This window comes from Elgaria multicarinata, chromosome 10, assembly GCF_023053635.1.
Source record: "Elgaria multicarinata webbii isolate HBS135686 ecotype San Diego chromosome 10, rElgMul1.1.pri, whole genome shotgun sequence".
Classification (NCBI taxonomy): domain Eukaryota; kingdom Metazoa; phylum Chordata; class Lepidosauria; order Squamata; family Anguidae; genus Elgaria; species Elgaria multicarinata.
The window spans coordinates 73,861,492-73,873,981 of record NC_086180.1 but is presented as its reverse complement, the minus strand read 5'-3'; the positions used below and the strand labels follow the sequence as shown (position 1 = coordinate 73,873,981).

At 39.2% G+C, this 12,490-nt stretch overlaps 1 protein-coding gene across 1 annotated transcript in view; it reads left to right on the top strand.

Annotated features, from left to right (window-relative positions):
* TLL1 (tolloid like 1) overlaps positions 1 to 12,490 on the top strand; it is a 137,069-nt gene that overhangs the window by 67,702 nt on the left and 56,877 nt on the right. The window contains exons 3-5 of the mRNA XM_063135415.1: positions 5,109 to 5,189; positions 6,536 to 6,688; positions 9,457 to 9,574. Of these exons, the coding sequence (XP_062991485.1) occupies positions 5,109 to 5,189; positions 6,536 to 6,688; positions 9,457 to 9,574 (352 nt within the window). The remainder of the gene's footprint in view (positions 1 to 5,108; positions 5,190 to 6,535; positions 6,689 to 9,456; positions 9,575 to 12,490) is intronic.

The window sequence follows — 12,490 nt, the reverse complement described above, 5'->3', positions numbered from 1 at the left end:
CAGTCCAAGATATTACAGCCAGCAAAGGTTACTTGTTCCTGATGTCTTTGATCAACACGTTCTTGCATTTTAGCATTAACGTCAGGCATCCACTTTGCTGATTGCAGTAGACATCATAGATAGAAACACAGAAAGAAGATGACCATTGTTGAGGGACTGCTCTTCTTACTCCATTCGTAACTAAGGCAGAGCCACATTTTCTAATTTTCAAACTTTCTTCTCTAATTGGGGGTGGGGGGGGGAAGGAGGGGGGACCAAAACCAGGGGGTGAATTTTGGGGTGGTGTCTTGTTCCAGGCTTAAGACCTGCAGGGGAAGACTGGTGAAGCTTGGCAGGAAAGCAGTACCACGGACAGCTCACTGTGGAGCTTGTATATTCAGGCCAAATAGAAAGCCCTCCAGGGAGGATATTGCTGCAAGCAAGATTTGTAACCACATGAGGCCCTGCTATCAGGTTTGGTATTCCTTGCTCTACCGCCTCTGAGGAATGGCTGGTGCTCAAAGGGGATGCATTCTATTCCTCAGGTGCTGTCTCCAGCAGAGCTAGGGAGCCTTCTGCTACTTCTGGGGATGGCAGGGAGGCCAAGAATCTTCAGAATTAGAAGAGAAAGGCAGGCAACAGCTCTGCTGACTCTTTGGGATCTTTTCTCGTGGGGGTCTCCGGCGGAGTGATGCCTTTTGGTGCGGCAGGGTCTTGCTATTTACTGTTTTACTCTGTACAGCACCATGTACATTGATGGTGCTATATAAATAATAATAATAATAATAATAATAATAATAATAATAATAATAATACTCTTTCTAGGTCGGGTTCCCACCCTGAGTCTTCCTCAATATACTCAGGCCTCTCTTCAGATAACAGGGTGTCTCCCAAATTGAGAAATTGATTTTAAAAAGTTCTAAGTGGAGGTGGGTGTTTGAGGAACACTCTTCTCTCTCTCTCTCTCTCTCTCTCTGTGTGTGTGTGTGTGTCACAGCTTCTTTGTCAGCACTGGAGAGTGTTTCAGCAACCACCATTTAGCAACTGCTGTCCCTCACTCCCTGCTCATCCCACCCAAGAATGTTCCAGAGTATTGTATTCTGGGCTAAAATAATGTCACCACAAAAATGTTAGGTTTCCCCCCACCCCCACCGAATGCATTGGAAATACCATACCAGAAAGCCTTGGAATGTCAGACACCAAGAACAATTTTGCCACTGAGGGTAGGTTTACCTCTCATCCCTGAAATTTGCTCAAGCACTCTTGGGGACAACGACATTGCAAGTCTCTCTCTTTCCTTCCCCCTGCCCCACCCCACCCCATTTAAACCAATGCAGTTTCATACAAGTCCAGAACATTGTGATAATGACAGCAGGTTGCTTCCCTCATTCGTTGCAGGTATTTTCCTTTACGTCATGGCTGGGTTGGCAGACTATAAAAATGAACTGAAAGTCTAATTCAGAACTCCACTGCATCCATTCCTTATCTTTGCCAAACAAACTACCTTGCTTCCAAAGGGAACATTTTGAGCTACAGCTCCTCTTGCTATCTAGGGGTAATACAACAAAATGAAGTTTTTGTACGTTTCATAATTGATTTATTTGTTCCACCAGTTAAATGAAATAAGAACAAACCTTTAGTAGGAAAAAATGATGATGCTTAAAGACAAATTCTTCAGAACTTGCATAATTAAACTTCCAGTTTATTGAAATGAAAGCTGTATACGCTGTGCAACCAATTAAACATCACTAATTTGTAAAAATTACTAATGTAGATAATTATTGGTGGGGTTTAATTTAAAGAAAATATACCCAGCCTGTTTACCTCTCCTCTTAGGAAACATCACCAATTACTGTTGTGGTGTTTTTTTAAAAATCCAAATATACCATATAAGTGCTGTCCCAGTTGGGAGTGGTGGGAAGGACAGTTCAAGATTATGGAAGTTCAAGATTGTGTCACCATTACTGTAACCACATGAATCGTAAAGTCTTGTTTGGGTAACCCCACTTGTTGTTTTTGACATGACTACCAAGCCGATGACCGTACTAGCAGAATAGACCAGTGGCTAGAAAATTCACATCTGAACCTAAGCTCCTCCAGCAGCAGGCTTCATCTGGGAGAGGTTGCTAGAAAAAATGCATTACATATCTTTCCCGTCCTAGCTGGGTTGCCAGCTGACCATGATTAAGTAGTCTGACCTGCTTTTTTGTTTCTAGTAACACTTGTTCTTCAGAGATCAGCAGGTGAAGCATTCACGGTATAAGGATAAACGTGATCACGTAAAAATAACTATAGACCAACCTGTGTTAAGCACAGGTACACTAACCACTTCAAAAGATGGCAATCCTATCTCTCACAGACCCCTCTCCCACCTTTCTCAAACCCATGGGTCTTCCTCTGTGCTGCTGCCAGTGGCATAGCAAGAATCCGTGGACGGATCTCCTCCCCTGACAGACGAGGAGACCTGTCTTCGAATTCTTGCTGCAGTGGTGGGCATGTTGTGACTTCCTTCGTGGCCACTGCCATAGCAAGAAGGAGGTGGGGGAGCGTCTCCCCCCCTGCCCCTCCCCATGAAATGGCAGTGCCTGATAAGTTAAGCGGGATACAGTGCCACCATTTGGTGGGGAGGTCAAAGGGCAGAGGGAAGAGCAATATCAACCCTGCCCTTATAGCCTACTCCACGGATGACTCATTATCACGTTGCTCCCAGATTCTTCCCTGTCCATGTGCATGGCTTTGAAAGATACCCATTGTATTGTCTGTATTTGAAATCTGCCTTCTTTGTTAATTAAAAAAGTAATGAGTAGACTATTTTAATACTTCAGTATTTGCTTATCTTTTCTTAAAATTTACGTAGTAGAATCTTTGATCTTTTTTAAGATCTGGATTTAAAATTAATAGACTCAGTTATTTCACCCACCCACCCCACAACAAATAGTTTTAATTAGCTTTGAACTGTTTCTGAGTCTAATTTTGCTGACAGATATATACAGCAAGGCAAATAACCTCTCTTGAAACTTGAATATAAGTGATTGATTTGTTTAGTTTGCATTTTCTGCTTTTGATTCACAGACATCTGAAAATCTATGTTATAATTATCCTGTCATCTTTTACAATATACAGCATCTCTCAGATTAATTTTCTTCCTTCATGTCTCGCTTGGGAAACATGTGTGGTCACATCCTGAAAAAGCAGAATATTCTTCTTTAGGCAAGATTATGGTATTTCAGAAAATGCTAGTTTAAGTGGTAGACAGATATATTGGTGGAAAAGTTAAGAATCAAAGTATTAGTTTTAATTCTTAAAATAAAAAGTATAATTGATTTAAAAAACAAAATACAGCTTATTTGTATATTAATCTAACATTCTATAGGCTGCAATCATATCTGAGAGTAAATGCCATTGAAGTGCATGATGTAGCAGTAATGACTTATTTCTGAATGGACACATATAGGATTGTTGTATTAATTAAATATTACACACCCAAGAAGCACAGTTGATTAGCAAGTTCCATCGAAGGGGAGCTATTCAAGAGCACTGCAAAAAGTCCCATATAATGGAACTTCTCAATGAATTGTGGCCAAGATATTTAGGATAATATAAAAACAACGTTATGAAACAGATAATCATTTTTGCAGTACATTTTTAAAAATAATGCAAACTTCTCATGGACGACATTGGAAGAGTATTTTTGTTGATCTCTTCCATGTAATTTTTCTGTTTATTTCACTGCGTGTGCGTTTCATTAATTAAATCCTATCCTGTAAAATGATTGCATCAATGGGCAGTGAATGTTTGTGTGCTATGTAGCACACGCTGATTCTTACAAAATAGCTCATAGGGAAGGAATGTCTTAAAGTATCGCCTCATTCTCTTAAAATCTAAGCAAAAATTTGAGAAATTTTTCTCAAGGGTTTCTGTGACTATATGACAGTGCAGTGCAAATAATTAGGCAGATTACTGAGCAGTCATGCAACATACTTGCCTTATATGGAACTGTCCACTTGATAATGAGCCTTAGAACGTTGTCATTTATGAAGCTTACATGAGGACTATATGTCAAAAGGATCTGGGGGATTTCTGAAATTGCTAACCTGTTTTCGTCACCAGGCCTCTTTCAAGACAACCATCCTATGAATGCTTACTTGGGATTAAATACTGTTGAATTCAGTGGGCCTTATATTTGAATAAATGTGCATTGGGTTGTGCCGTAAGCTTTTTTAATAGTGTTTTCCACTCCTTCTGTAATAGAATTCATCAACAGTGGTTAAATGCTAGATCTTTGTATTTCCCCCCCCCCCAAATATTAGCTATACTGTTTTGTGAAGTCACCAAGGGCTCCTTAAATGTTTTTTTAAAATTAACTACACAATTTAGGACTTTGGTTATACTTACATCTGATCAACTGTAGACACAGTTTTGTGTCAAAAGAAAGCAAATAAAAAATATAAATATTATATTATCTATATATCGCCTGCTTTTTCCCTGTAACTGGCATGGTGAGTACTAGGATAAAAGGTCCAGCTGTCTTTGTAATTAATTTTTGAGACTTGTCTCCATCAACTCTTCAGCTATCGGTACTAGAGTTACTCAAGTATCTGATAAGTATCCTTATGGCTTACTATGTTATTGAAATCCACTCATACATTAAGAGATTTAAATACATTACAGTGAAATAAACTATCTTGCATTTTTAAATTTTGTTTCATGTTTCTGGATACTTATATTTTAACTAGTCTTATAAAATAGCATTTCTCTAAAAGCAGGGCTAGCTTGCCATTCGTAGTACTAAGATTGTCAAGAGGAGGAGAGGCATCCTTCAAATAGTAATTAGATGATGTAGTTGTTGTGAATTGTTGGGATACCAAAGTTATGCTGGCTAGCAGTATGGAATGCATATGGAATGCATGCTAAAAACCTTTCAACAACAAATATATTTTTGTTTCATTCTCTATATGTAAAAGAATTTGAATGTTAATTATCAAAAGAATTTTAACCACTCTTAAAGATACATTTTTTGTCAGCAACTGCTGACATTCAGAAAATTCTCCTCCCAACCCATTTTTTAATAAAACACATTTGCGAAATGTATGCCTGTAGTTTCTCACTTAATTTTCTTCTTTTAAAAGGTGGCTTTGGCGAGCGTGGAATGTCAAAAAAAAGTGATGCCCTCTATCAACTTATAGACAGGATAAGAAGATTTGGCTCAGGTATTATACTGTATATCAATCGGTAGATATCCTAATTTTTCAGTGTCAATAATGACAGTACGGGGAACGTGTCCCCATCATAATCCAAGTGTGTGCATACTTCAGTTCGCACGAAGATCACTTAAATGTGTCAGCTTCATTCAGTTCACTGGAGGAAGACAATCTACAAGGGCAAAGGAACATGTGTAGATTGGAACTCTTTATTAAGGTCAATGGCAAAGCTCTCCTGTGTTAGGGAACTCATTGTATGCATTGGAACTGCAAAGCCCCTAAGCCTGTAAGAGTAATGGACAAACTGTTGAAGGTAAAGAGAACTTTCCTGAAGTACAGTTTGACAGATCTCATTTTATATTTATGCTCTGAAAACTAAATACAGAAGCAAAGTAAAACTACTACTAGAGCTTCACTTGGTGTCCATCACAATGGGCCTGTTCAGACAACACACTAAGCCATGGTTAGGCCACTAACCCTTTTGTAGCAAGTGGTTAGTGAGCGTGTTTAAACCGTGGTTATGTAACCACCATGGTTAGGAATGGTTCATACGACACACTAATTCTTGGTTTATACAACCCAATAAGCCATAATGTTTAGCTCAAACATTTAACCATCATGGTTTAGTGTGTTGTCTGAACAGGACCACTATTACTTAATATTAATCAATCAGGAAATAATGTGTTTTGGTGAGTTGATCACTGAAATGTTTCTAATAGTTATTCATCTAAATTTGCAACCCTGGTTAGTGGGAAAATCAGTAGGGGAAGGAATTTCAGGGGGAAATGGGTACGTGCAGGAAAAGAGTTAAATGTTCCTCCTTACTGCATCTTCCTTGCATTTTTTCCCATTTCTAATACCGCTTTTCAATGGAGAAATGGCACCTAGGATTAAGAAACATGATTTGACAGTGTAACACATTGTAGTTCTGGCCATAGTTTAATTTGCCTTCTTTTGTGTTTAAGTGGTTTTTGTTTCCATTGTAAATTAAGATCCAGATATGCAACCATATCCTAAGAATTATCCCATTGAGATAATCTCATAGGATCGGCAACAGGACTGAGCTGCCATTGCAAGGAGGCAGTCCATTGCAGTGTGCCAGCACCTGAATCTAGTTTGCATAGAGAAACAGGTCAATGAATACTTGAGTGGCACAACTGCATGATAAACGGCTCTGTAGGATTAGAAATTTCGTTTTAAGCATTTCTTAAAATCATATTTGTTCATTGCATTGTAAGACTGGATTTGATATATTTGGTGGTGGTGGGGGAACCACGTATACCTTTGAAGAAAATGATGCCATTAGTGAAATTGTAAGTATTTTGTTCCATTTGAGATTGTAAATATCATTGCAGGTTTTGAACAAACTAATATAACTAAGGGAAAAGCAGCTCTAACATTCTCAGGGAGCTATGAGAGAAAAAGGTTTCCCAGAGCAGCTACATCACGCACAGAAAGAATATGGCCAGGAGGTGTCATTCCCTATGTTATAGGAGGAAATTTCACTGGTAAGAGAGACAAAGGATGCATTTTTATCAGATCCATGAAGGAATTGGTCCTTCAAATTAGTAGAAAAATATATTTAATGAATCAGATTTGGAAGTCTTGCAATGGATTACCTCTCTCGTTTTCTTCTGTTTTGTGAAATGTCGGTTATGCTTAACATATTTTCCAGTACTAAAACTTAAAATATGTTCATATTACAAAGTCTAGGTAATACAGCTGTCTTTATTTATCTTATTGCATATTGTGGTTTCGATCTAGTTTCCTAAACAAGTGTTTTGTCTGGTGAAAAGTAAACATAATATGAAAAGTAGTGAATTCAGTATCACTAAGAGTAGTGTTTATTTGCAATCTACCCCAACTTTACCTTTATTATAATGTGTGGAGATTAAGGTCAAGTGATATTTTAGCTTGAATTGCAATTCCATCCCAGTGACCCCAGGATGATTCCTTTCTACTGAAATAATTGAATTGGACATTGTACAAAATTGGCCAGAAGAAAGCCATACAGTGTAATCAAGTATTCAGAGAGGTGTAATATATTTTAAAGTAAATGTGATAAAATGTAACATAAAAAACCATGCCTGGATCCATATTACGAATCAATTTTGTAAGAAGCAGCCCTTGGTTTCTCTGCTGTGAAGCCTCTGAGAGTGGAAGTAGTGGTGGAGGAAGAGAAATAAATCTAGATGTACTGCAAAAAGTGTGCTGAATCATAGGTATAGCTGATTAGCCATCTCCTCTTTCCAATAATAAAAAAGCTAGCCTGTCTTGGTGAGACGTTTAAATTAGAAGTGATTTTGTAAGGAATGGAAGCTTAATTTTAAAACAAAAGAGGTATGGTTGGCACAGGTCTTCTTCCAGAACCAGAGACAATGACCCTTTGCGTTGCCATTTGCTACCAAAAATAAAAATCCACTCACAGGCTTGGTTTAGACAACACTTTAGTCAGTGCAGTGTGAAAACTCCAATCGACGGTTGAGTTTTTAAGGGGTGCTCCCCACACAACATGTTGTAACTTCACTGTTGTGAGAGTGTGGGCTACGGAGTTGAGTAAAAGTCAATGCGGTGTTTGAGTTATAGTTTCTCCGCCCTCTCTCTTCCCCTGGTCCTCCTGATGGTATCCCATCAGCCATTGCTGTGAAAAAAAACCAATCCTGGTGGCTCTCCTGGAGCGGCACTCCCTCCTTTCTCCACTCTTGCCAAATAACTCTGTAACCAGTGGGAAAAGTCAACTCAACAGAAAACTCCACAGAGCCCACCACACAACACGCAACACAACGGTTGTGCAGGAACTCTCCTCTGCACAGCATGGATATTCTGCGTGGAGTGTTTTCCAAAAACAACTTCACAGTTGCGTGGAGTTTTCTCACCAGACAGCACATTTCTCAATGGTGGTGTAAGAACTCCAGCACGGAGTTCTAAAACCACCATTGAGAAACATGTTGTCTGAACTGAGCCACAGTGTTACTTCATCCTGTGGCCCTTTCCTATCTCCTTGCCCTGCCTATTAGTCTCTGGGAAATGTATAAAAAATTATCCTAGCTTGGGAGAAGATTTGGGTTTGAGGAGATGTGCTCGTCAAACTTGTACAGATCAGAGGACCCTGGGGGCTTCCATAATACAGTACTGATTCTGTTGATGAAGGTCAGCCTTTCCCAAACTTAGGTCCTCAGATGTTGTTGAACTATAACTCCCATCACCTCAAATATTGGCCATGGTGGCTGTGAATGATGGGAGTTGTAGCCCACTAACATCTGGTTCAGAAAGGTTGGATTGGGCTGCCAAATTTATTTATTTATTTTACAGGTCTCAGTGTACATTGTGCTTAAAATACAATCAAATTCTGCTGCAGCTTGTGTCACGTCAGCTATTTTTCACGTAAATCAACATGAAATGGTTATGTGAATCTTCAGTCTTTGAAGTTGCACTCTATCAATTTCTTTCTTTCTTTTTTTTAGGAATGCATAGAAATGTGAACACATACACACACAGCCTTCCCTGAGGGACAGGGTTAATAAATCAGTTACATCTCTATATTTGACATTCTTATAAAGCGACATGCCTTTCTTTCATTCTGCTGCCCGTCACTTAGCCCAGTGCTGTGAGTGTATTTCATATTGCCCTCATTTTCATATTGGTCTGGCACTTACAGCGACATACTCTTTCATCTCTTGCATACACAATGGAGATGACATTATGCCAGACTGTTTTCAGACCAGTAGCACCTAATGGACCAATAATGAGGTCCGGATACAGCAATTAAAAAAAAAATGAGTCGCATGTGTTCTCAGCATGCAGTATGCCTGCACTAATTATCGCTCCCTAATCCAAACCAATCCAGGGGCTCAATAATATTCTGTAAAAGGGATAGTGCTGACAAATACTTGGCTTCAACATGTAGCTGTGTGTTTAGCCTGGTGGGTCACAGGTTGAATGACGCATAGATCTCATAACTCACACATTTCTTTCTGAACATAGGTAATGAAAAAGTAATGACACGTGTTCACCTCATGTGATTTGTATGTGTGTGGGTGTGCAGAAGGGTACATTTTGAAAATGCAGTCCTTGCTTTGTAAGATTTATGCTATTTACCAGCCGATTCGTTCCTGGCTCTTTTGTGTGTGCCAAACCTGCATCCAGTATTCAGTAGCATTTGACACATTCCTTGTTTCATGTATTTCAAAATAATCAAATTAACTTCAATGCTGTTAAAGTTAATGCTGAAATAGGATACTTTTAAAAAAAAATTCATTGCAAATGTTGATTCCAGGCAGCCAGCGAGCAATGTTCAAGCAGGCCATGCGGCACTGGGAAAAATATACCTGCGTTACATTCATTGAGCGAAGTGATGAAGAAAGTTACATTGTGTTTACATACAGGCCTTGTGGGTAAGTTGGTGTAAACGTCATTGGTCGTAAATGACTGAGAATGTTGCCCTGGAGACCTATAAGGAGTAGTGCTAATAAAATGGTCAAGTTTAATGTTATCTCAGTCTCACATGTATAACAATGATGGTGTATGTATGCTTTATGAATTTATGTAGTATGCATAGAAGCACAGAACTGGAAGGGATCAGGGCCGTCCGCTCTAGCCCCCAGCTGCAAGGCACACAGATTTACACATTCGGACTAGATTACTGAGTGCCACTGCTTGTTTGTTTATTTATTTATTGCATTTTTATATCACCCAATAGCCGGAGCTCTCTGGGCGGTTCACAAAAATTAAAACCATTCAAAGTATAAAAACATGATATAAAATACAATATAAAAGCACAACCAGGATAAAATCAGCAGCAGTGCAGAAATACAAATTTAAAATAAAATTTTAGAACAGCGAAGTTAAAATTAATTTATAGACTGTTAAAATGCTGAGAGCATCAAAAGGTCTTCACCTGGCATCTGAAAGAATATAGTGTAGGTGCCAGGCGAACCTCCTTAGGGAGCTCGTGCCACAGCCAGGGTGCCACAGCAGAGAAGGCCCTCCTCCTAGTAGCCACCTGCCTCACTTCCTAGTTGAGAGGATGAATTGCAGAAAGGTACCTGTAGAGCAAATCTCTCCCAATGACTCAAGCAAGTGAAATGACCCACATGCTTCTCGGGGAAGACTAACCTATCCGTACAAAAACGTGTGCGCGTGTGTATGTACATTTTAAATCCTAAAGCTTTAGAATTATTTTTTAGGTATTGAATATTAATTTGCAACATCACCTATTTTGCAAACGTGCATAGTACACAATGGAAAGCATTTTATTATGTATCTCACACTAGATAAAATATAGCTGTGTTCGGAGATGTCCAGGATCTACTAAAGGAGATAGAATGTAGATTTAAGCCCAATTACTGCAGTTCTTCTTTGTGGTTTCTGGGCATCACAAATATGGTCTTGGTGCCTGTGTGGAGCCTCGTTCAGGAAGATTGAGTGTAGTTTAGTTTGGGCGGAAACCTTTCCCCACTGTCCTACTGCACATACCCCAACTGGTTCCCACCTTTCCCCTCAGTCCTCTTCCGACTGCCAACTATTGTGCCAGTTAGGAGCTTTGCTCTTGGAGAAATGTCTCTGCTTGTTGCCTCACTGAGTTTTTTGGTCGTTTTTCTTCAACAGTAGCCTATTTTTCTTCTTCTTCGCCTACACACGCACACACATTTTTCCTATTCGTGATCTTTATTCGTCTCCTGCCGTTTTTCTTCAGTGGTTCACGGTCGCCATGTGTTCAACTTCCCTCTGTGGCATTGAGCGTGCTCTTCAAAAAGTGCTCTCACTGTGGGAGTAAAAACTGCAGTGTACAAGGAGCTTCCACTTTACCATTCACCACAACACTGAGAATGCTTCTGCACATGCATGCTACTGCATGTAAAAAGCTGTCTCGCTACCTGAAAGGAATGTAGACACCTGAGTTGATTTGGAATTTTGTATCCCTAACTGGTAGACCCACAAATTTCTGATTCGTAATCATTGCTATATGTAACCCCCTTCTGTCTTTTAACCTTCAGTAATTAAAGATATAACTTTATTGGGAGAAATTGTTAGTGGGGTCAAAGCACATTTATCACTATTGTAAACGTATAAGTATGGGAGTAAATTCTGTTGAAAGTGTAACTCCCAAGCCCCCTTGTGGTGTATGCTTACTAGCTCTGTTATGCATTTTCGTAACAATCTCTAAACCTTGACAAAACCAGCACAAATGAACTTTTTCCTCTGCAATTGCATTGCACATGGCATGTATATTTACAGCAGATATTGCTGGCAACAAAAGGATTCATGCATGATGACATCTTGCAATGCGGTGTGCATGTGTGGCAAAACTAGTGTACAATAGTGGCACTCACAATTGTTATCAGTGCAACTACCCTACACTGTAAAGCACAGCACGTGTACATTGGATATATTGCTCCTGGCCGCAATCCAAAGGTCCTGAAACTCAGTCTTCTTTGCATGCCTGGTGAGATTTATGGCTTTCCCTACTTTGAATGGGAAAAGCAGTGCCATGTCACACAATTGCTGTTCTACTCCCCACAGTTTCAAGAGATTTGTCATGTAATACAAGGAGCTAGCTGTTTCAGAAACCTCTTGGGCATACGGAACTAATCTCATAGTTCTTTACATCCAGGTCCCTTGCTCAGGAGAATACAAGATGTAGTGTGGTCTTTGAGCCCTTAAAGGCAAGTGGGTATTCTTTTGAATAGTCTAGGAGTTGCAGTCTAGGCAAACATTTCAACAATGGTCTCAGCCCATCCATAATGATCACTGAGAGTAATTATTCATTGCCTTTGACAGCAAAAGTCTGTATATTTCAGAGATAATCTTAAAATGTTTGTTATATACAGTAGCAAAGTTATTTCTGAATTTCAGAATATAGGGTAATAGTAAAGAAATGTTTGCACAATATTAACACAATATTTGGCCTGCTGCAAAAGAACATTTTCTTCCAATTTTTGAGTGAAAGGCAAGCTGCAAGCTGTCATTAATTAAATGACCAACTCAATTACTTTTCTGTTGTGAATTATTATGCCTTGCAACTAGGACTGGCAACAAGGGATGGAAGTATTTTGTGATGTTATAATTTTCACAAGAAGTGGTATGAACTGCATGCAATTGCCATTATAATTTTATAAGTTGCTTTAGGTGCAATCTTATACTCCCTTACCTGGCAGTAAGTCCCATTGAACTCAGTGAGGCTTACTTCAGAGTTGACATGTATAGGATTGCATAGTTAAACTAACCCAACTTTTACTGTCCAGTTGCCTAAATAAACACTAGGCACTTGACCTGGTTCTGATTTCAAACTCCTCTAATCAGCTTAATGT